The 24,353-nt window shown below is 43.7% G+C and overlaps 1 protein-coding gene across 5 annotated transcripts in view; it reads right to left on the reverse strand.

Annotated features, from left to right (window-relative positions):
- SLC4A7 (solute carrier family 4 member 7) overlaps positions 1–24,353 on the reverse strand; it is a 211,769-nt gene that overhangs the window by 70,247 nt on the left and 117,169 nt on the right. For all 5 annotated transcript variants that reach the window (XM_082258590.1, XM_082258589.1, XM_082258592.1 and 2 more), the window contains exons 4-5: positions 13,091–13,229; positions 2,945–3,105 (exon numbers count right to left, since the gene is read on the reverse strand). In XM_082258590.1, coding sequence (XP_082114716.1) covers positions 2,945–3,105; positions 13,091–13,229 — 300 coding nt within the window. The remainder of the gene's footprint in view (positions 1–2,944; positions 3,106–13,090; positions 13,230–24,353) is intronic.

The raw sequence follows: 24,353 nt of genomic DNA on the forward strand, positions 1-24,353 counted from the left end.
GCAGAGATTTGAACCATGGATGGCCAGGCTGAATGGATACAAGTTGATCTATGAACATGGGTACAACCAGGCTGAAGGATTTTACATGCGATTATTGCATTCGGCTGGTATAGACGCTAGCAACAAATTATTGTTTTCTTCTGGCGGGGACGGCTACCCCGGCCTCCCCGCCAGGAAGACATAATAGCTGTCAATGTTAATGGGGAATCGAGGAAATTCCTTTCCTGCAACCCTGAAATTTGCTCCGTCAATGGCTGGCCTGAGTAAGGAGATTCCGCTCAGACAGTTGCCACTGCAACAAACTTCACCATTGAAAGATTCTCCTCTATTCACTTTCAGTCTTCACAAATCTCAATATTCACTTGGCAATGTTTATTGGGTAATTAGAGAGTGCAGATCTCCCCAGGGTGGTCACAGCAAAAAAAAAAAAAAAACCTGACACAGTTGGATAACTCTTCTCTACTCTACACAAAAGAAAAAACAAAAAAATGGCTTTAGATAGACTAGCAGGCAGCCAAGTCGTACATAAGAGACCTACGCTACATGCATGCACTGGTGCAGTCGTTGTGCAGATTCAGGCACCTCTTCCAGAGAGCATAGCAAGTTCCTGACCTCCACTGAAGCAGAAGATTGATAAAGACAACACATTTTCTTAAACAGACCATGTTAAAAACTTAAAAAAAAATACAGGTAAAAGGCACAGATTCTTTTAAATGCTTGCCTTCAGCTTCTCGTTTGTAGAACCATTTTTGACTTGCAATGTGTCTTTGAATTTGCCAAGGAGACTCCAAAAAGTATAATTTCCTTATCACAGCCGACTCCTCTTTTGGGAATATCCGATTACAGTCTATACTGGGCCAGCTGCTCTGTTCCTCCCTTACTACATGAACTTTTACATAGCAGCCAGAGAAGGAGCAAAGGGGGACACTACACAGTGGGCGATCATTACATGGCGAACCTCAGTCTGGACCAGGGCAGAGTGACAGTCCTAACTGGACTGCAAATGCACCACACAGCAACCAGAGTGTCCTCTTCACCCCACCTGCCACTGTCATCCACATGGCAGAAGACGAGAGGTGTGGTAGGTCTGACAAAGGGTTGGATTTCTCCAGTCAACAAGTAGGTGACTGGTTGCTAGGACATGGGTCCACCCAAGCAACCAACTACCGTATTTCTGCGAAAATAAGACTGTGTCTTATATTAATTTTGGCTACAAAAGACTCATTAGGGCTTATTTTCAGGGGATGTTTGTATTATTTTCCTGGTTGATCCTGACAGTTCCTATGTCCCCCCTGTCTTCTCTCGCCCTCTCTCTCCTCCCTGCCGGTCAGCTCAGGAGTCTGTAGCATTAGCATTAAGAAATCCTGTAATCCGCTCTGTTACAGGATTACAGAAACGTGCTATGTGTTTGTTTCTGTAAAATGATTGTGCCGAATACCTCCTGTATAGCGCTGCTGGGTGCTCACGTGACCCGCCAGAGCTTGCTTTCCTGCTCCGAGCACTGCAGAGGGAGGGGCCCAGATCCCCCACTGACATCAGCCAGGGAGAGAGCAGTGGGGGGGGGGTGTGGCGGGGGGGGGGGGGGGGAGGGTCACGTTCGCTCCCAGCAGCACTGTAAATAAGGTAATTTGCACAATAATTTTACACAAACACACACGCACTGTTATATAATCCTGTAACAGAGTGGATTACAGGAATTCTTAGGACTTTACAACCACTTTAACTGGGGCTTACTTTTGGGGTAGGGCTTATATTACAAGCAACCTGAAAATACATGCTCGGTCTTCTTTCCAGGGAAATATGGCACATGAAAAATTGGGTAGTTCCCACCCTTAGTCTATACCTGCCGAACCTCTTGATATGAGGGCAGGGGGGGGAGAAGATGTGATGTGAAGGGGGAACTGGGGACACTAATGCGGGGGGGGGGGGGAGGTGTAGTGTGATGTGAAGGGGGGAACGAGGACAAGGATGTAAGGGCTCATTCACACATGCAGAGAGCAGAAAACGAGGCTCATTTATACCTAGGGTACCAGTAAAAAAACTTTTAGCTCCCCACCCCCTATAGTGCCACTCCCTTCTTTTCTCCTCTGCTCTGGGTAGTGGACAGTCTCTTGGGGGTCGGTTTACTATAACGTGAAAGTGCAAACTCTGGTGCAGCTGTGCATGGTAGCCAATCAGCTTCTAACTTCAGCTTGTTCAATTAAAGAAGTACAGCCAAAGCTTGTTTGGCTGTACATCTCCTATGGATCACAGGAGTGCAGCTCATTCTGCACTCCTGTGACCCATTTTCAGCAGAAAGTGGGCTGAAGTCCGCTCTCTGCTCAAGTCACAGAAGTCAGTCCAGGCTCCATGTCATCACGACCACAGAGTCTGGATCCACCAGATCCCTAGGACGGACACCTGGCTCAGGCTCTCAGGGTGGCGCTGGGAGCCTGAGCCGGCCGCTCTGCCCCATCCACAGTCCTGCACTCTAGTGAGCGAGAAGAGGGCAGAGCAGAAAGTTGCTGCCTGTCAGTCAGGAGCTGCCCACATCAGTCACAAAGCTGTGAGAACCGAGCAATCGGCGGTGTTCAATCGATCGGTTCTCTGTGTAGAGGCGCCAGGGGACCAATGCTGCATCCACCTAGGTAAATAGAATTCTGGAAAAAAAAAAAAAAAACAGAAACCACATACTTCTCTTAAAATCTTTGAGAAAAAAAAATAATTGGAAGTTTCTATGCACAGCTGCACCAGATTTTTCTCTCTCCGGTTTTGGTAAATTAACCCCTTTGGGTCTTCACATGCAATCTAGGGCTATTATCCCCTGCAGTAAAGAGGGAGCCCCACAGCAAGAGAGGATTTTTCTTTTCTCTGCCTTAAATCTTTAAAAGATCCTCTGCAAAGTCATCTGCAATTTTAATGAAAATGTTGATCCCAAATCATAAACTCTTCCAAAATGCATTACCTGCAATTTCTTCTATGGTGCTGGCTCTCATGTCTAACATCACTGTGCCATTTAGTATGCAACTTCTCAGTTCAAACAGGCTGTGTAGTGAAAGCGTGGCCACGTAAGGCTTACTCCATCGGTCTCCGCCATCTTCAACATCTTCCTCAAATTTCAGCCATCTGAAACAAAAATTGAAAAGCTAATTATGTTGCAATATGGTTCTAGGTCTATACCAATTTGGGAAATATTTACGATGAACAAGAATCAACTTACCGAATGATTGCTATTGACATCAAAAAGATCACATTCTTCACTAAGTAGTATGCTACTAGCAGGCAACTATATTTAAACTTTAAGAATAAATACTGTATATGCTGGCGTATAAGAAGATCTTTTAATCTTAAAAAACAGCCCCCAAACATCGGGGGGGGGGGGGGGATTGGTCTTATTCGCGGAGTATAAAATGTGTGGACTACTGTACATAATTAGTTTGGGCCAATCTGGCCCAAAACTAAGGTCCCTAATCGCTCAACCCGCTGGGTTTGCTGTAATACTGTATGTACCATAGCTTCAGCTACACACAGTATACCGCTCTGAAACAGTCACAGTGAGCGATGTATTCTGTTAATGAATACAAAGCCTGCTCGGATTGACCGAGTCAGAGAGGCGGGCTGATGATAATACAACCTCTGACTCAGCCAATCCGAGCTGGCTTTAAATTTATTATACCAATGTGAAGACCATACATCTGGGCAAGACAGAACTCTTTACCACCCACACAAGTCAAACAAACCTCTTGCCAAATGTGAGTACGATTTCCCTTTTTGCACCATCCACAGCAGCCTGATACTCTCCTAGGGGCACATCCAGTGGGCTGAGAGATCGGGGACGTTTACTTTGGGCTGACAGATTAGTGGGTGTAAACAGCCAAAGTGGGGTAGTCTTTTACAGCGAGTATAGGCCAAAAACCTATATTTTAACTGGAAAATTAGGGGGTCGTCTTATACACTGGCATATACGGTAACTGCTTTGGGTGGAGATTTTTTTTTTTTTCAAGCAGGCCATAGACGAGTCAAAAACCAAGCAAACATTCTATTGGATGTTTTTAGACAGCCCGTTACCCTTAGTACCCATTCACTGCTTCGATCTGGCACTGCAAAGTAAATCTTAGGATGGGTTGTCATTTATCAGGTGGGGACTCCTCCCATTTTCCTCCCTCCCCATTTCTTGTATTAGTTTTACTATACATACTTTAGCCAACTTCTGTATTACAATGTACTTCTATACTTTTTTCTAGACATTTGCTTGTACATGCTCCTGAGGAAGTGGAACCGTGTTCCACAAAACGCGTCGAGCTATCTGTGATGCAACTTCTAGGTTAATTTTTGCACCACTTGTTGGCTTGTATTGACATCATTCGCTACTTGATGTATTCTTGATATTCACTATATTTTACTTGCAACCAGCTTCCATCAATCCAGCTTCCCTTCCATGGGATCATTTTTTATCCAATGTGATGTATTATATTTTTGTATTTTTATATATACATGCGTTTATCATCATGCATTGTTATGTTTTTGATCTGCTATGGTGGTTCTTTAATAAACATCTTTCATTTCGATGTAATATCTTTTTGCTGCCTATGAATTGTTGTGGTTATACATCACACTCTGCCCTAGCCTAGCTGCGCACCTCATTCAAAGTCCCAACCTCTCTCCTGTTTCTTTAGCCAGGGATGGAGACACATGGTTTATCCATGTGCCTCATATAAAGTCCCAATATCCCCCCTTGTTACGAGCAAACATTCTTGGTCATTCGTTTTTGCATCATTAGTTTGCCAGCTGCGACACACGATTGGATGCAAAGTGCTTGATCCAACATGCTGGATTTTGTTTCGAAAAACAAAACAAATGATGGCACAATTGTAGGCACCATGTTCTTTTCTTTTTTCAACTGAAAGATCCTTCTGTTTTTGCATTGTCTGTCTATGACCAGCCTTATTTTATTTTTTTACTGTCTGGTCTAGCATTAGAGTTTGTGATGTTTTGTTATTACATTTTCATTATGCAGGACTTTAGTGGCAGGGTTGTACTCATTATTTTGTAAGTTAACATTTCGCTTTGTGAAAGATCTCTTTGATGCCAGTTTGTTTTAATCACATTGCCTGGATAAACAGTTCAATGTTCACTGCTAACTCCAAGTCCTTGTGCAAGCTGAGCAGAGCAGGCTGTAGTACCAGATTTAGGGCTCATACACACCAGTGCTGGGGGCACAGTGTGCTGGGTGTTCGTATTTTAAATACTGCAGTGTTGGCTTAGCCAAATTTCATTCAATCCACTGTGTTGCATAAAAAATAATATACATGGATATGGGTTGCAGGCTTTTTAAATGCGGCCGTTGACAAAAGCCTGTGTGCAGCAGCATCCTTGGAATATGTGGACTCAACAAGTTGCTGCTTAGTTCAAAGAAACGGGATTCAGTGCCCACTGTCGGAGGTTGGCTTCAAATATCACTTGCCTTTGTTTCTCGTGGCTTCCTGAATCTCGCCTGGTCCCTTGGCAACACCAAAGGTTTGATACAAAATAGATCCATGATAATAACATGCATAAATTAAAGAGGTTTATGCATGCCCTACTTTGTGGATTGTTCTGTATACTTGCAGTACTTCGTCTGGGGACGGGGTAATGTATAAACATAAGAGAAACAAAGTCCTCACTGTTAAAAACAGTCATCAAAACCTACTTTTACAAGTTTCGTACACTAGGTCCTTACTTACAACGACCTACCTTAGGCACTGTTCACACTGGCATTAAGCCCCAGTTCACATCGGCACGACTTGACAAATTGCAGCCTATTGCCAGCAATCAGAGCATCCAAATGGGTGCGACGCTGACTTTGCGGCGCCCAACCGATTTCCAAAAGTAGTTCCTGCACTACTTTTGGTGACTTTCGGGGTGTTTTCAATAGACATTTATGCATGAACCCGCACACATGCCTTTAAAGTTGCTCCCGGAGTTGGACTGAAATGCGGCTTTGAAATCGTTCAGATGAACTTGCACGATTTCAAAGCTGCATTTAGTGTGAACGAGGACTAAAAGCAGGAGTTTGGGGGGTGTTTCTAAATCTCCTCAAACTCCTAGTAAAGATGGAAAACACACAGTGCTGTTCACATTATCGGAACATGAAGAGTTTGCATTGCATTGCTGCGCTTTAAAAATTAGGCTTCATAAGGAGTTTGGAGTTAAAGTCCTTCTGCTCAAATCTTTGGCAACACAACAAACTCACCAGCATGTGTTTGCAGCGAGTGTGCAGCGAGTGTGCAGCGAGTTACACCTTGTTCACAGCAGCCAAGAAAAAGAACCTGTAGGCATATGCAAAAGAACCTGTAGGCATCTGGGGTGATTTTAATGCAACTACACATCAACAAGCGGGTGACTGTTTGGGGAGCGTTTTTAAGTCACCTATAACCACTTACTGACCGCCCGCAATGTACTGGGGGCAAGCAGCCGATTTAGGCAAATCAACATATCAATATGTCGCTGGCCACTTCTGGGTGTAGGGCATGCGCATGCGTGGCGGCACCCGCTGGGATTGTACACAGGGGGAGTCTGTCAGCAAGTCCCGGGAAATGATTCACAGCCGGGACCCGCTTATCAGCTGTGTACACTCACAGCCCAGAGCTATGTATTGATAAACACAGAGCTCTGTACAGAGGGAGCGATCTGTCAGCTTTTGCAGGGATGAGAAACAGATCTAGTAGTAAAATCAGCACACTGTACACATAGTTAGACACTTAACCTCTTCATCGCCCTAAATAAGAGCTGCATGATTAATCGTTAAAAAAATTGCGATCTCAATTCATCCCCCCTCACAATTTTAAGACTCGGTTCACATATAAGTGATGACAGACATAGCATGTGATTCGCAGCGCACTGCTCTGCAAATCACATGCGATGTCTCTGCGATGCGAATTCAGCCATACAGATTGTAGGCTGAATTTGCATCACGTTCGGACACAACTCGCATAGGACCCTTTTTTGGGTCTGCACCAGAATTGGATCGCATGGGTGTTCACACTGGTGTTGGACCCATTGTCAGCGCAGGGTCTGACAATGGGTCCAATAATTTCATCTCGATACCTAATGGTAGTCACTGTTTAGCCTGTAGAGGTCTGTGGGTCCCTCCATGGATATGCCTCCCCAGACCAATCACTGACCCACCACCAAAACCGGTCATGATGAATGAGGTTACAGGCAACATAACGCTCTCCACGGCTCCTCCAGACCCTTTCACGTCTGTCACATGTGCTCAGAGTGAACCTGTTCTCACCTGTGATAAGCACAGGGCGCCAGTGCCGGATCTGCCAATTCTGGTGTTCTATGGCAAATGCCAATTGAGCTCCACTGTGCCAGGCAGTGAGCACAGGGCCCACTAGAGGACATTGGGCCCTCAGGCCACCCTCGAAGTCGGTTTCTGATTGTATGGTCAGAGACATTCACACCAGCAGCCTGCTGGAGGTCATTTTGTAGGGCTCTGGCAGTGCTCATCCTGTTCCTCCTTGCACAACGGAGCCGATACTGGTCCTGCTGATGGGTTAAGGACCTTCTACGGTCCTGACCAGCTCTCCTAGAGCAACTGCCTGTCTCATGGAATCTCCTCCATGCTCTTGAGACTGTGCTGGGAGACACAGCAAACATTCTGGCAATGGCATGTATTGATGTGCCATCCTGGAGGAGTTGGACTGCCTGTGCAACCTCTATAGGGTGCAGGTATCGCTACCAGTAGTGACACTGACCATAGCCAAATGTAAAACTAATGAAAAACTGTCAGAAAAGAGGAGTAGGGAAAACAATCTCAGTGGCCTCTACCTGTAAAACCATTCCTGTTTTGGAGGTTGTCTCGTTGTTGCCCATCTAGTGCACCTGGTAATTTCATTAACACCAAAGCAGCTGAAACTGATTAACAATCCCCTCTGCTACTTAACTGACCAGATCAATATCCCAGGAGTTTAAAAACTGACTTGATGCTATATTCTAGAGACCAACCGATACAGTTTTGTAGGGCTACAGTATACCGATTTTTCAACCACTCTTCAGGCCGATATTAGGTGCATATATTCTGTACATTTAAAGTTTTTTAGATTTACACTGTCCTTTTAAATTTAATTTTTAAATTTTTATCACTTTTATTGCTGTCACAAGGAATGTAAACATCCTTTGTGACAGTAAATAGGCACCGACAGGTACTCTTTATGGAGGGATCCCTCATCTGCACTTAAAAGCATTCAAAACACCAAGTTTGGCTGTTTTGAATAATGTCATTTTTTTTAACCTGGCACCTTTAAGGCTCCAGTACCCGGAAGTGATGTCATGACATTGCTTCCTGGTTACTACATTGGAGACCTAATCAAAGCCGATTCTGGCTCTGTTCCGGTCTTTGGCCAGCTGGCAGACGTGCCCCGGCTGGTCGCTTAGGCCTCCCGGTGGGACGGAAGACCCAGGCAGAGCAGGGGAAAGCGCCCCCTCCCTCTGTTTCTAATAACAGCCAAGCAGCTAATTAGCCGTATTGGTTTTTAGTACAAGAAAGCCAACCGTCTGCTCTAAAAAACAGTACCGGGGTGATGCCTCTAGCTGCAGGCATCACTCCGGTACAGCGCCAATATATCGGCCATATCGGCAAGTTTATGACCGATACTTCAAAACATTGTTTGTTTTTCTCTTCAAAACTTTTGGTCTTTTTTCGTTTATATCACAAAAAAAAACAGTGGTGATCAAATACCACCAAAAGAAAGCTCTATTTGTGTAAAAAACAAATGATAAAAAATTTTGTCTGGGTACAGTGTTGCATGACCACGCAATTACCAGTTTAATTAGCACAGTGCTAAATAGAAAAAAATTTGGGTAAAATCTTCCGGCGCTAAAGTGGTTAAACACGCATTAAACGCGACACAAACTCAAAGAACAACTGGCGTGGATACTATAAGCGTTTTTGTTAAGCCAGTATTTTAAGCAAGTGCGAACAAGGCCTTATGAGCAAACCCGTGTGAAACACATCAAGATGGTTTTCAAACCCTTCTTCTCATGAAAAAACCTCTCTACTATCGTAAATCTGTCTTGGGTGAAAGTCTAAAAGCTGCATCCCATGATCTTTGAAGAAACCACTGCGAAATCTAACACAGGATAGCTGTGGGGTCCAGAACATTCATGTTCATTGAAAATATTTCTGCAGGGCACAATGAAAAAAGAAAAAAAAAAAAGACTCCCTCCATCTAATTTTGCAATATTACTGACAGAGTTGCATCTGGTCTAGAATTTGTCCTTCTAAAATACTTGTCTATAAAGGATAAAAGCTAAACGCAAGGGGGCAACAAATTTAGGACCACCTGTTGCAACATATAGATCTTTCTGTCAGCTAGTTTACTTTATGGATCACTCTACGTTAAATAAAGAGGTAAAGCTGTAGAGCAGCGGGGTCTAGTTTCACAGTTCATATTACCAGTGCAAACCATATTAGCCAATAGCTACTTTCTAGGATTCCAACTTAAAATTTGTTCTTTTCTAGAATTGTGCACTCAGCCTTCTTTATTATCTAAGGACTCCTGCACAAGGGCACATTGGGCCATACACTATAAAAACTGGCCATATTTCTGCGCCTGGGAGCCACAGGTGTTGCCACAAATCAATAAGAGGGTGCAGCTGTACACTGAACACCACAGTAAGGGTCCTTCCACACGGAGCGGACTGTTTTTTGATCCGCTCCGGCACTTTTTTTTTTTGTTTACAGACACAAAAAATACTTGTGTCATCTGGTCCGTATGTCCGTTTATCATCCCATCCGTTTGCGGATGATAAACGGAGATAATCTATGTCAATGGGATTGTGGATGTCTGCGTTTTTTTTAAACTGAAGAAAAATAGGGTTCACTTCCGTTCCAAAAAACGGAACTGATCGGAAAGGACGCAAATCAGATGTCAGCGGATGGCCATCCGCTGACATCCGCAATCCCATTGACATGCATTATGTCCATTTTTCATCCGCAAAAAAATGGGATGAAAAATGGACATATGGACCGCCCGTGTAAAAGGACCCGTATGGCACTTTTCCACTGCAAGTACCGGCTCGGCTCTACTCGGCCCTGCTTGGCCCGGTTTGCTTTTCCACTGCTGGTACCGCATGGTACGGTGTTGGAACGGATCGGTATGGTACGGTATGGTTTGCTTTTCCACTAAAGTAGTACTAAAGTTAAGTGGGTGGGATAACAACGGGGTGGGTGGGATTCTCTGACCAATCAGTGGCTAGTAGTGACTGCATGCAAAGGATTGTGGGATATGGTACCGGGTATGGTACCTCTTGGAACCACAATCAAGGTACCGTTCGGTTCCATGCAGTGGAAAAGCGTCGCCGTATCGTACCGAACCGTTCCTACACCATACCATGCGGTACCAGCAGTGGAAAAGCACAAAAGCGAGCCGAATCGTTCAGTTCCATGCAGTGGAAAAGCGCCATTACAGTTCCAAGCATATATATGTGTCCAGAAACCGATATATGGTCCTCGATGCAGACAGTTTACCAGTCTAGCTGCTTCTTGTCAATAACCACAGCCCATGTAACGTGACGTCGCTGGTTTACTCGATTTCCGGTTTACAGACCACAATGCATTTCGCGGTTATCCCGTCATCAGGAAGTAAACCAGCGACGTAATTTCCTGCTTTGGTCTGGAACGCACGCCACCGCTGCCACGCTACATGGGCTGTGAAGGAAACTGTAATACAATACAGAGCACCAGAGCGGTCACCTCCACAGACCCCAAACAAACTACAGCGCTTCCACCTAGTGCCAGGAAAAGGTACTACACATTGTAAGCAGCCAATTTTTATCTTTTATTTTGTCACCTTAATAAAAACGGATTTACACTATATTTTGGCTTCCCCATCATATTTTTCCATATACACCTGCTTGAGACCCTATCCTGCAGTCCAGATCAAGATTGGAACATCTACCACCTATCCTCGGATTGGATAAGCCCGGTGGAGGATTGATCCATCCTTAAAGGGATCAAAAGCGATCTAGGTCCCCATGGCCTAAAGCCATCTGGTAAGAAGCAAATATTGCTGAATTTTATCAAGAGCACAAATCGGAACACAAAATCACTTTGAAGATTTTATTACATTACAGTACCACTGACTTTTTTTCACCAATTGCACAAAAATATATATGAATTACATATTTTACATATTGCTAATTACATGCGTTTTTATGTCACGCAAGGTTTTATAATATAATCACAAGTGTCACCAAATTGCATTTCTTATCACCAAAAGTCACCAACTTTTATATATACACAGAGATATATATTTTTCACTTTTTACTAGGTTGATATTAGAAAGGTTTACATTATGGTATTATAAATGATTTTAAAGGTCCACCTTTTATCTAGTTATTTATTAATAATTTATTGGTAAATAAATTTTACCTTTTACACATGAATTTAACCTATTGGTGTAGACAATATATGTAATACCCTCAGTACACCTTGAACACTACCACTGATCACCAGCGCCTATTTTTTCACCCATTTAACAGGTGAGTGTGTGTTTCTTTAAAAACAGCAGCTACAGTTTTTGTAGCTGCTGACTTTTAACCACCTAAAGACCAGCCGCCGCAGATATACTGCAGCAGGCTGGCTCTCCTACGCAAATCGCCGCAAACCGAGGATCGCGCGCCCGCTCTTTAGTCCTGCAGCTAAGCAACGGGTCCGGCGGACCCGCCAATCGCTTCAGGGACTGACAGAAGGCGGTGTGCCATTGTGAACACGGCACACGCTCATCTGTCACTGATTGAAACAGGGCTCCTGTGTTCCTGTTATTTCGGAACAAGGAGCCCTGTTTCCATCCACCGAGTCTGGCCCCCACACAGTTAGAATCACCCCTTAGGCACACATTTAACATTTTGATCGCCCCTGGTGTTAACCCCTTCCCTGCCAGTGTCATTATTACAGTAACAGTGCATATTTTTAGCACTGATTACTGTAGTAATGTCACTGGTCCCCCGAAAAGTGTCAAAAATGTCAGTTAGGGGTCCGATCTGTCCACTGCAATGGCGCTAAAAATCGCAGATCCCCGCCATTACTAGTACAAAAAAATAAATAAATATGACAAATCTTTCCCCTACTTTGTAGACGCGATAACTTTTGCACAAACCAATCAAAACACACTTAAGAGTTTTTTTTTTTTTTGTACAAAAAGTATGTGGCAAAATACACATTGGCCTAAAATGATGAAAACATTTGGATTTTTAATTTTTTTTTGGGAATGTTATATAGAAGAAAATGAAAAATACTGCTTTTTGTTTTCAAAATTGTCGCTCTGTTTATAGCGCATATTCAAAAACACCGCAGAGGTGATCAAATACCACCAAAAGAAAGCCCTGTTTGTGGGGGGGGGGGGGGGGGGTCAGGACGTCAATTTTACTTGGGAACAGCGTCGCATGACCGTGCAGTTGTCAGTTAAAGTAACGCAGTGCCAAATCGCAAAAAATGGCCAGGTCATTAAGGGGGCAAATCCTTTGGGTCCAAAAGTGTTTAATAAAACACAAAATTGACTGGCGCTCCGCTTTAACCCACCAGCATGTTTCCTGATTTACTAGAAACTGGAGCAAATATAGAGAAGCCACACAAGAATGAGCGAATTGAAAAAAAACAAAAAAAACACGCTTTCTTAGAAAGGAACCCTGAACGCAGGACCCAAGTGCTGCAATTAAGCAATCCATGGAGTCTGTCCTTACATGTTCTACCCAAATCTGACCATACTTCAGGGCCCTCAGATCAGTTCTGTCAACAAAGACCACAGAATTAGCTATCTTCTGTGAAACCCAGTATCTTGACCCCTTTCCAGTAACTTGGCATCTAAGATTACATCAAAAAGGACCGCCATAGTACACAAATGTAGAGAACAACAAGAAAGGGGCCCAGATGCTGCTACTGAGAGCATGGGAAGCAATATAATTTCATGTAATAACACAAAGTGGTCTATAGGTAGGGACCTTTTTCTATATAAGGTGACAAGCACCTTTAAATAGCAACCAAGACACCCAAGATACCCAAGATACCATTCTGCCTCATCTATAGAAAAGACTGAAGTCATATAGACAGGCTTAGAGAGCTCACCTTGCAGTCTCCTTCCATTCACATTCCTCTCCATCCCGAAAGCAAAGCTCATCCATCTCGGTGAAGAGATCATGTGGTATGTGCTCTTCATCATCATCCTCAGTACCCAGAATAAACTGCACACGCTGTGATGGGGTATCTGTAAAAGTAGTAAAACAATGCTTTAAATAGCTTTCTTGGTGTATAAATTCGGTGACAGTAAACACTGCAAAAGAAATGTCAGACACAGTCGCAAAACATATGAATCTTTATGCTTTCACACCATTTTCCAGCGTCGTGTATTATTCAAAACTAGCCCAAAATAGCCAAAACAAACAGTTCTTCAAAAAAAAAAAAAAAAGAAGTATAAAGGTGTATTTGTCTGCATTTTTAGATGGTATCCTGGCAACCCTCGAGAATGACAACTCATTTTTTTTCTTTGGACAAACATGTATGCATGCAAAAAAAAAAAAAAAAAACCCTGCCTCTACAACAGAAGAGTGCCCACACAACACATGCATATTGGGAACTACATAAAAAGATATATATATATATATATATATATATATATATATATATATATATATATATATATATATATATATATAGATATAGATATAGATCTATATACTTTTTTCTCTCTCAAGCAAGGTAAGGAGCCATGAGGTTAATGTTGACAGAGCGTTATCGAACATGACAGCTGGACATATGTATTGTTCAGACATCAATACCAATGTATTCTTCAGTATTTATATACATCATGCTCCCATAAGGCCACTTTTCTTCCACTACTACTGTGTAAATGTTCCGCTAGATAAAGTGTAAACAAGTATCCTTCGGACATTATAGGTTACAGATCAAAGATCACGTGTCAATGTCTGCATACAATGGTGACATTTTTAAAAATAACTTGGCTTTATTGGTACAGTATACCAGTGATTTATTCTGTCACTGGTGATAGGGTAGGTCACCCTTTTGCCTCCAAAACAGCCCTGACCTGTTGAGGTATGGTCTAACTTCTGAAGGGATGCTGCGGCAGCTGGCACCATGCTGTCAGTAGCAGATGCTTTAGGTCCCGTTAGTTGCGAGGTGGGGCATCCATATATTGTACTTTTTTTATTTTCATTCCAGCCCATCTTACTGGTGCTTGATTGGACTGAGATCTGGAGAATATGGAGGCTAAGGCCCCTTTCACATGGAGCCCATCTGTCAATTTTTCAGGCAGACACAATCGGACCATCGCTCTCCATCTGTCTGGCGGATCAGATCGGATGACAGTCGGATGGAAACGGACAGGCGGTCTGTTTCCATCAGAAAGTAAATAGAGGACAGTGGGATGTGTCCGTGTCCGCTCTGCATCAGCAGATTAGACACTGACCTGTCATCCGCCTGCTCAGAGGGGATCATCGGAGAGATCCCCTGTGGAGCTGGCATACTTCGCCAGTGTTTAAGGGGGCCGAAGTCATCACCCCAAAGACACCCTATGCCATTGCTTCCATTCCACTGGTACAGTTCTGATGCTTACATGTCCACTGTAGGCACTTTAGACTGTGAACACAGGTCAGCATAGTCACCCTGACCGGTCTGCGGCTACACAGACCCTAAAGCAGGGATCCTCAAACTATGGCCCTCCAGCTGTTGCGGAACTACACATCCCATGAGGCATTGCAAAACTCTTGACATTCACAGACATGACTAGGCATGATGGGAATTGTAGTTCCTGAACAACTGGAGGGCCATAGTTTGAAGACCCTTGCCCTAAAGCAACAAACTGCGAAGCACTGTGTTCTGACACCTTCCTGTTGGAACCAGTATTCACTTTTTCAGCAATTTGAGCTACAGCACCTCTTCCAGTTCAGTTAAATTTAAAGCAGGACTGGCAGGTCTGTTACAAAACTGATGATCCAATAAATTAAACTTCTTTCTATTTGCCCCCTAGAAAGAGTGACTAATTTGACTCTTCCCTGCCTTAAAGTGTTACTAAACCCACAATAGTAAAATCAATCTATATATAGTAAACCCCCATTATATCGCGGTTCGGTTTTCGCGGTCCTGGTATTTTGCTTTTTTCTGCAAGACCTATGAATTGTGTATTTTGTATATTTCGCAGCATTGTTTACAAGTTTAAAATCCCACGTGTCATGATAGAATACAGTAGTCATACGTACTGATTCAGCCAATCAGAGCATTGATATTGTTTTCTCGGCCGCTGATTAGCTGTTGATCTAGAAGCATCTCGCTTCTCGCCTTGCTCTGTCTCAGTTCCGCGTGTATCCCTACAATGTACAGTACAGTGTTCCGCATTCTGTAACCAAGCTGGGGGAACAAGCGTTAGTTTTCCCTTTGTTCTTATTGAAGACCCATCTCCGCTGAGCCGGCGGCTTCTCTTTTTTTTATATCTGGGCTTCTCGCTGCCCTCGCTTCATATGCCCTTCGCAGTGTGACATCCCTTCGTTTTTCTTCCTGAAGCCCTCTATACAGTCTGTCCCTGACTGAATCCACAGGCTGGGATTACTAGATTTCTTTCGTTATAGAGATTGCTTTTAAAAGCTCCTCTGTTTCTTCTGCTGGGAAAAGATGTTTAGAGATTTTCTGTGATTCAATCGTGCCTGACTCGTCTTCAGAGTTATCCTGGTATAGGAGTTCCCCAACTTCCTCCGAATCCGAGGAATTCAACTGTGGCTGGGGGTTGTCTCCTAGGTTTCTTTTTCTGTTGTGCAGTCTCGGGGTTCTGAGATGAGGTGGATGGTCATTGCTCCCCTTTCATCCCATCAATGGCCGTTCGTATCAATTTAAACGTGGACGTCATCTCTTTTTTAAATCGAGAAAGTCCTTCGCCAGAGGCTTTGTCTCCTCATTAACAATTTTCTTAATGCATCTGTGGCAAAGCAATTTATCGCTGTTGGATGGAATCTTTACTCCACCCATACGGCAATGCTTTTTCATTTTGGCTTTGTCAGCCCCATCTAACTACTTTTTGGGCTGCAGAGGAGACAAGAGCAGAAAGAAAGCGAGAGCGAGCGAGCCAGTGTCAGCTTTGGGACCGCTGCTGCCTCTGTGGCCCCCCCCCCCCCTCGTGAAGTCTGCTCAGGGGTACTACTCCCCATTGAAGTCCCTCCTGCCTCCTCCCCTCCTCTTTACCATATGAAAGCTGGGGCCTTGCTCCACAGCCTCTGGTAAGATGCCTTTATCCTCCACCATATGGACTGCCTGGAGGGAAAGGAGCATGCCTGTGTACACCTGCTGCCACCGCCATTGTTCCAGATGGGCACTTTAAAGTGACATCAGAATCTCCAACCTCCTCTGCCACTCCCCCCTGGTCTCCGGAATGGCCACTGCTATTCCCAGCCATGTTGCCCCTCCTAAAGATGGCCGCCTCACCACTTCCTGTGGCGACGCCATATCTGCCCCTCCGCAACCATGTTCCAAATAGACACTCCGGCGCGATCCTGCCTAATGCTCAAAGGAATCTGACGAACATGCAGCCTGACACAGAATCTCCTGGTCCCCCGCACAGTGAGTGTTCCTCTGGGCACTTTCCCCATCCTTAGCTTAACCCAAAGAAAAGGTGGTGGGGGAGAACTGACCTCTTGTCCACATACCTGATGTAGGGGTGGTCAGGGGGGGTTCTGGTTCATTGGGAGTTCAGCAGGGAATCCTGTACTCCTCAGGTCCTCCTTCCCTCCCAGGATACCTGTGACTGACTGCCTCATCAGCTTGCGCACAGGGGGATTGAAGGAGGTATCCAGGGACGCCAAAAGACTTTCTGAAAATAACAAACTGGGAATGTATGCTCCCCTCCCGTGCCGGTGTTTGCAGGATGCAGGAAACACAAGAACTGAAGAGGCAGCTTAGACTGCCTTTTTAAACTTTTGTGTGCTTGTGTTTCCTGCAGGAGGTGGAGCCCATCTCTCATGTGACCATTCTGGATGATGACCGGGGAAAAGGCTGTTTGATCCTGTCTTCTCTGATCCTCCTGTTCTTTTACTGTCCCCAAACCAACTCCTGACAGAACAGAGACTTGGGAACAAGCTGCCCATGCTCAGTTTGGTGTGTATTGCTAGAGAGTTTTTTTTTCTTGTGAGTGCATGTGATCAACACAGGGCCAATCGGTACTGTCCAGACAGAGGGTCAGGGGTCCTGCAGCACAATCCACTTCTAGTGATCTACTGGACACTGATAGAAGTCATGAGACTGCTATATTCTGCTGATGAGAAAAGGTATTTAGCAGTTTAGATTAAGGCCCCTTTCACACATGTCGTCCGTTTTTTATCCATCCGTTGACGGATGAAAAATGGACATCAACGCATCCCTATGGAAAAACGGGTATAAATAGATGATCATCATTTACATCAGCTTACAACCGCCATCATCCGTTTTTTTTAAACTGATCAAAGCTCTATTTTTCTTCCGTTAAGAAAACGGATCAGATGAAAAACGGATGTAAACTGACAAATAGTCAGTTTTTCATCCGCTTTTGCATTGGTAGTGGATGTAAAAAGTAAAAAAAAAAAAAAAAAAACTGATGAAAAACTTATAAAAAAAAGTGATGAGCACTGATGAAGAACTGATAAATACTTCATCCATTTTGACGGGACTGAACTGATGAAATGAAGGGTCCGCTTGTGTAAAAAGGGGCCTTAGAGTGAAATCAGATCCTACACAAGCTCAGCTCTGTATAGGTTACCAGGTATTGCTGCAGCCATACATTTAGCGTTAGTGGAGATCCTTGGTCTAGTGGTTTCAGTATTGCTGTATTATTAGGGACTTGTCTGGCCCAAAGTCAAGTTAATAGACAACGCCAGGTTATTTATGAAACAATAATTATCCTTAATTCTAGGGCTGCCACGACGCGTCGACTACAAAAAATCGTCGACGTGTGTGAAAGGCGTCGACGCGTCAGCACGTGACGTCACACGCATCTCGCGCGAGTTGCTTGTAAATAGCGGAAATTAGCAGCGGTAACGGTGACTCCTGGGGGAGGAAGTTCAAGCAGCAGTTCCAGCAGCACACTGAGCACAGTTCCAGTACCACAAAAGGCAGCGAGAGCACGTTCACGATCGTCAAGGGTATGGGAATACTTTCAACAGAGGCCAAATAAAATGGTCCTTTGTTCCCTTTGCAAAAATGAAATGGCATACCACGGCAGCACAACTGCTATGCACGAGCACCTCAGAAGAAAGCATCCTGGTGCACTGACGACAAAGGACGAGCCATCTTTGTAAGTACTAGTGTACTACTAATTACAACAATATAATTAATGCTAGCTGAAGATTGCTCAGGCCGGGCCAGCTCACTTTTCTTTTAAATGGACTACAAGGCACTTTGCATTTGCAGCCCTCAGTGTCTGTCTTGCTGATCTGTGGATCCCTCAGGGCATGATTGACATGACAAGTGCAATGATCGGACCATGACCACCAAAATACGCAGAGAGCAACAACATATTTTGACTGCAGCATTATTAATTACAACATTGGCCATGGATATCTCAAACTTCTACTAGAAAAAATACAATTAATATTGTTAGCATTGAGGCTGAGCATTCATAGATGTGTAAATTGGTAATGTTATGTTATTAATTATTATTATATTATTGTTGTTTTTCTCAGAAAGAGGCAAAGCTGTGAACAAGATTTTTTCTTTCATAAAAAGGATGTTACTGCTTGCACACCCCAAGTGGCCATTACACTTACCAATAGCATACTCAACATGATTGTAAAAGATATGAGACCTCTTTCTATTGTAGGATTTCGTGTGATCAGCACATTTTACCCAGGATACACACTTCCCTCCAGGTCCCATTTCACTAAGCTGATGGAGAGGAAATATGAGGAGAATTTTGAAAGATTGAAAGCGTCAACCAAAGATGTCAAATCCAAAATATTTGTAGGAAAAGAATTAGCCGCACATTCAGGGATTCCAATAGTTTTCAAATACCTTTATTTCCAAAAAGTTGCAAGTGATGACACCAAAGACACCAGCATAAAGTCTCGTAGACGCGTTTCACACATACATCTTGTGCTTAATTAGTAATGATTAAGCACAAGATGTATGTGTGAAACGCGTCTACGAGACTTTATGCTGGTGTCTTTGGTGTCATCACTTGCAACTTTTTGGAAATAAAGGTATTTGAAACCTATTGGAATCCCTGGATGTGCGGCTAATTCTTTTCCTACAAGTGTTCCCACGGAGGCGGGCCGGGGCCAGCACTCTATTGGATATCCTATATCCTGGCAATTACTACACAATATACACCTGGAGCAGTGTCTTTCTTTTCTTCAAATCCAAAATAGCTCTCACCACAGACGCATGGACCAGTATTGCCACAGAGGCATACTTGGGTGTCACATGCCACTTCATTAATGAAGACTGGAAGCTTACATCCTACAATCTGACAACTATGCCACTTGAAGATCGCCACACAGCTGAAAACATTGCTAACTGGGTGGAAAAAGCAGCTGAGAAGTTTGAGATATCCATGGCCAATGTAATTGCAGTTGTCCATGATAATGCTGCAAATGTTGTCGCTGCTCTGCGTATTTTGGAAGAAAAGCATCCTGGCATCTCTTCTCTCAGGTGTGCTGGTCATACATTGCAGTTAGTTGTCAACCATGCCCTGAGGGATCCCCAGATCAGCAAGACACTGAGGGCTGCGAAGTGCCTTGTGGAACATTTTAAAAAAAGTGAGCTGGCCACTACAAAGCTTAAAGCAAAGCAACAACAAATGGGTACCCCTGATCATGCACTAATAAATGATGTATCCGTAAGATGGAACAGTACTTTACACATGATCAGTCGCCTGCTTGAACAGAGGTGCCCTGTGACTGCCACACTTTCCGATCCTGATGTCACACCACGAGGGAAGCGCTTCCTGGATTTAAAACATGATCAGTGGAGCTTACTTGAGGAAGTGGAACAAGTCCTGAAGCCTTTTGAGTGTGCTACTGTTTTCTTGAGTGGAGAGTCCTATGTGACTGGTTCCGCTCTACCTCCTTTGGTAAAAGGCCTCCAGAAATCCATACAGAGCACAATTTGCGAGATAGCGGCAGTCAAGGCTTTCCAAAATGTTGCTGCACAGGAGATGACCTCAAGATGGGAGCGGGAAACTAAATTCAGAGATGACGGAGGAGAAAATATATGTCTTATTGCAGCAGCCCTGGACCCCAGATTCCACAAACTAAAATTCCTGGCAGCAGAGGATAGTTTAAAAGTTCACCTCAAGGTCCAAGCTCTTGCTCTTGAAGAGAAAAGAAGATATGAGGAAGAGCAAACACATCAACGTCAATGTGAGGAACAGGTTCAGTCAGCCAGTGCAATGAGTCCAGACATGAAACTTTCAGAAAAGAGGCAAGTGTCTATGTTGGACTCTTTGCTCGGTTCAGATTCAGATGAACACCACAGTAATGGTGAGGATGACACTGGTCACATCCAAGATCCAGAAATTCACAGTGAAGTTGTGAGGAATGAGATACACATGTACTTTAGTGAGCAGGCCATTCCAAAGGAAGACAATCCACTGAAATGGTGGAAGGAAAATGAAGGGAGGTTTCCCATCTTGGCCATGCTGGCAAAGAGTTACTTGTGTGTGCCTTCAACATCAACCCCATCTGAAAGGCTTTTCTCAGTTGCTGGCAACATTGTGACTAAAAAAAGAGCAAGCCTAACTGCAGAGCATGTCGATATGCTAACCTTCCTCCATTGCAATGCTATATTATAGATACAGGCCCCCAACCTGTACCTGTTGCACTCTTGGGTTGTAGAATGTTGGACTTCTTTAAACTACAAGATGGCTGTTGGCTGCCTTCAGGTAATCTTTCCTCAGTATTGGCCATTATAATTTGCACAGTGTTGAGCGATGCTTGCTTTTTGTTGGACTTGGCTCCTTTAAAACTATGTTCGTTTTTAGGTATGTTTTACATTTACAAGTAACACACCAATAAAAATACTGGTCAACAATAACACTGTACAGTATATGTAAAACATACCTAAAAAGTAACCAAGATTTAAAGGAGCCAACTAGTCCAACAAAAGCACTGCTCAACTGTTCGGCAGATATGGCATTTTTCATGCCTGATGCCCTAAAGTGTTTGGCACTTTATGTGTCTCTCTTGTATTTTTGCACACACAGTGTTGTTGAGCAGTGCTTTATAATTTATATGGCATTTTGAATGCTTTTGGTTTTGAATTAATGGCATTATTTCTGCCTGATGTTAAAGTGTTGTTTACATTTTATTTTTGCCACTTTAACTTCAACCACATTGAAGTATTTTTTGGAAAAACTTTAATAAAAGTTGAAATATTATATTAGAAGTTGTACGTATCATTTTTTGTAAAGTTATTCAAAGGATTATTTAACTAATCAAAGAAAGAACACTAGATTAAGCAAAAAAAGAAAAAATTTAAATAATCGTTAGATTAGTCGACTAATCGTAAAAATAATCGATAGATTAGTCGACGGACAAATTAATCGTTAGTTGCAGCCCTACTTAATTCCATTACCAGCTAAATTGAAAAACAGAGTAGTAGCCCCATTAGAGGCTCTCATACTCCAAATGGATGCCTAGTACAGTTTCAAATGATGGGCACGCAGCAGAGACAGCAAATCTGTTGTTGCACAGAGATCTGTCATTCTCTATACCGTCTCATTGCCGTCATAATATGTATCTGTGGCACCCAGGATTAACAGCAGATTATAACACTGACTTGGCCGACTTCCAGGCCTGAAGCAACAAGCTGTGGGTAAGCTTTTTGTGTAGACTACATTTTTCAACATTTCCAAATTAAATACTTGTGGCAGCTCTTAGCAGTGTGAAAGGCCAGCCATTCAGAAAGTAACTGGAAAGTTAAAAGGCCAATTAAAGTTACAGACATAGATATACAGTCAGAGCGACATTGTACCAGCAATCTCCGTTTTCATAGTCTAACCTCCACTTTACGGACTATGCAGGAATTCTATAATCAAAAAGGCACCAGAGTTCTACCCAATGCATGTACTAAGCAGCCCTTAGTAAGGGCTTCTTTACACTTGCAATGTTTGCAGTGTCTAAAACAGGTAGCGAAGAGACAACATAATGCTGCCTGACTGCCTGCGACATCCGAAAAAACCCGTGCTCCATTGAACAGGTTGTGTTTGGTGGTACTATCCCCTAAATGCAACAGTAGGGATCATTTTTTCTTCAGGAACGCGTACACCCGTCTGCTGCCTTTGCAGCTTAAAGAGGTTGTAAACCCATATCATTTTTTTTTTTGGAACCTGTAAGAGAAACACATAATGAGCTAGTATGCATCGCATACTAGCTCATTATGAAATACTTACCTTAGAACGAGCCCCCGCCGTGCTGCCCGCTTACCTGTATGACGGGCGACATGGCCAGACGCCCGTCTTCCAGGATCGCGGCATCCGGCCATCTGATTGGCCGGAGCCGCAGTGACGTCACTCCCGCGCATGCGTCACGGCACGGGGCTCTGAAGAAACGGCACGAGCGGCCGTCCCTTCAGAGCGCCTGCGCCAGTGACGTCACTGGCTGCATGAAATGTAAATATCTCCTAAACGGTACAGGTTTAGGAGATATTTACAGTACCTATAGGTAAGCCTTATTATAGGCTTACCTATAGATACAAGTGTCAGAGGAGGGTTTACTTCCTCTTTAAGGGATAGCAGTAAAACATGCATCTCAGCCGCTTGTTTTTACCACCTCCCCAACCGCAAGCGTAAATGAGCCCCAAAGGAACTGGTTTAACATGCCTCCCCCCTTCTCAACAATACAAGTCTCATTGAGGACACTTGTGATAAAGAGGATGAGGGATGTGACATTTAACATGCCAACACAAAGCACTAGAGTATGAGAGGCAGAAGCACCATTTTCACCATTTGAATGTTAACTTAGGTAATATTAATTGGTGTCCCCGCAATTTTCTGTAGGGGACTACCCTTATCCTTTCGGTATGAGCTTGGGCAGGTGATAGGCTCATGAGCCTCTGTCATTGCTCTTCCGGGAGGCATAGTAACCATTAGGAAAGCTGATATAAATAAGTGGCGAGACATCATAGCTCCACCCCTACTGAAGTCGTCACGCTTATTGACACAACGTGTATAGGGAGCATCAACGTCATTCCAAGGCCATCTTTCAATATCAAAAAAGTTTGCAAGCTCGCACGGCTCTAAAGTGCCTGGTTTGAGAGTACCTTTTAGCCTATGTTTTATATGTTGCAATAAAAGTTTGCACAGAGAGCACTAGATCTTGCCATTTAGTGCCTCCTTATATTCAACCACTATGAGTGTGATCTGAGGATCAGTGAGCTTAAAGGGTCAGGAGTGGGAGATACAGAGGAGCAGCGCGCCAGCAGCACACCAGATAAACCTCCTAGTTATCGTCAGAGGGGGAACTGCTGATTTTGACCCACTCATGAAACAGGGGTCAAAATATGAGGGGAGCGGCTATAGTAGCACTTTGGTGAAAGAGAGCACCTGCACTTTGGAAAAATCTTTTGTGCACAGTCTTGTAAAGCAGCACTTTTATATTTATTTTCCCCTGGAACTTTTGATTAATATATGGACACTTTTGTAGGATTAATTTCATCACTGTAATATAGGATACATGATAATATTGTTTTTGGGAGTTCTATTTAGCACTGTGGATGTATATAGATTTTTTACTAGTAGCGCAGACCTGTTTTTGAGTTACTATAGGGTCACTGCAAGATTTTACAATTCCCAGTTAAGTTTTTAAGCTCTGAGGAAGGGGGATTTTCTCCCGAAACGCATAAGCCTCTAAACCGTGTGGCATTGGATGAGGAGGCCCGGCCTATTTGCTAGAGCTGTGTATCTGATATCTGTGTCTGTGTGCCTCATTTTCCGCAGAAAAAAGGTGCATGCAGCATTTTTTTAAAATTCAGTGGCCTTGAAATCCATCCTGCTTTTGCACCATGCGACTAACCTGCAGTTCCTGCTCTGGCAAGCTTTCTGTATTTTTTGTATACGTGGGCACGGCATTTAAAAACAGTTTGCGTGTGCAGCAACGGCAGGTAAGTCGCATGGTGCAAAAGAAGGATGGATTTCATGGCCACTGCATTTTTTTAAATTCTGCATGCACCTTTTTTCAGCTGAAAACGCAGGCATAGCAGCTCAAGCCCATTCACATCAATGGGCTGCTATGCCTGTGCAAATGTGGGCCCCCAACCCGCATACATGTGAACCAGGCCTAAAGCAATAGTAAAGTCATTAATTGGTTAAACCTGCAGGAGGACCGGTTTTTATCTTGATTTGCCCCTTTAAAGACCAGGC

The sequence above is a fragment of the Pelophylax lessonae genome (genome assembly GCF_965119305.1).
Source record: "Pelophylax lessonae genome assembly, chromosome: 5".
Taxonomy (NCBI): Eukaryota; Metazoa; Chordata; class Amphibia; order Anura; family Ranidae; genus Pelophylax; species Pelophylax lessonae.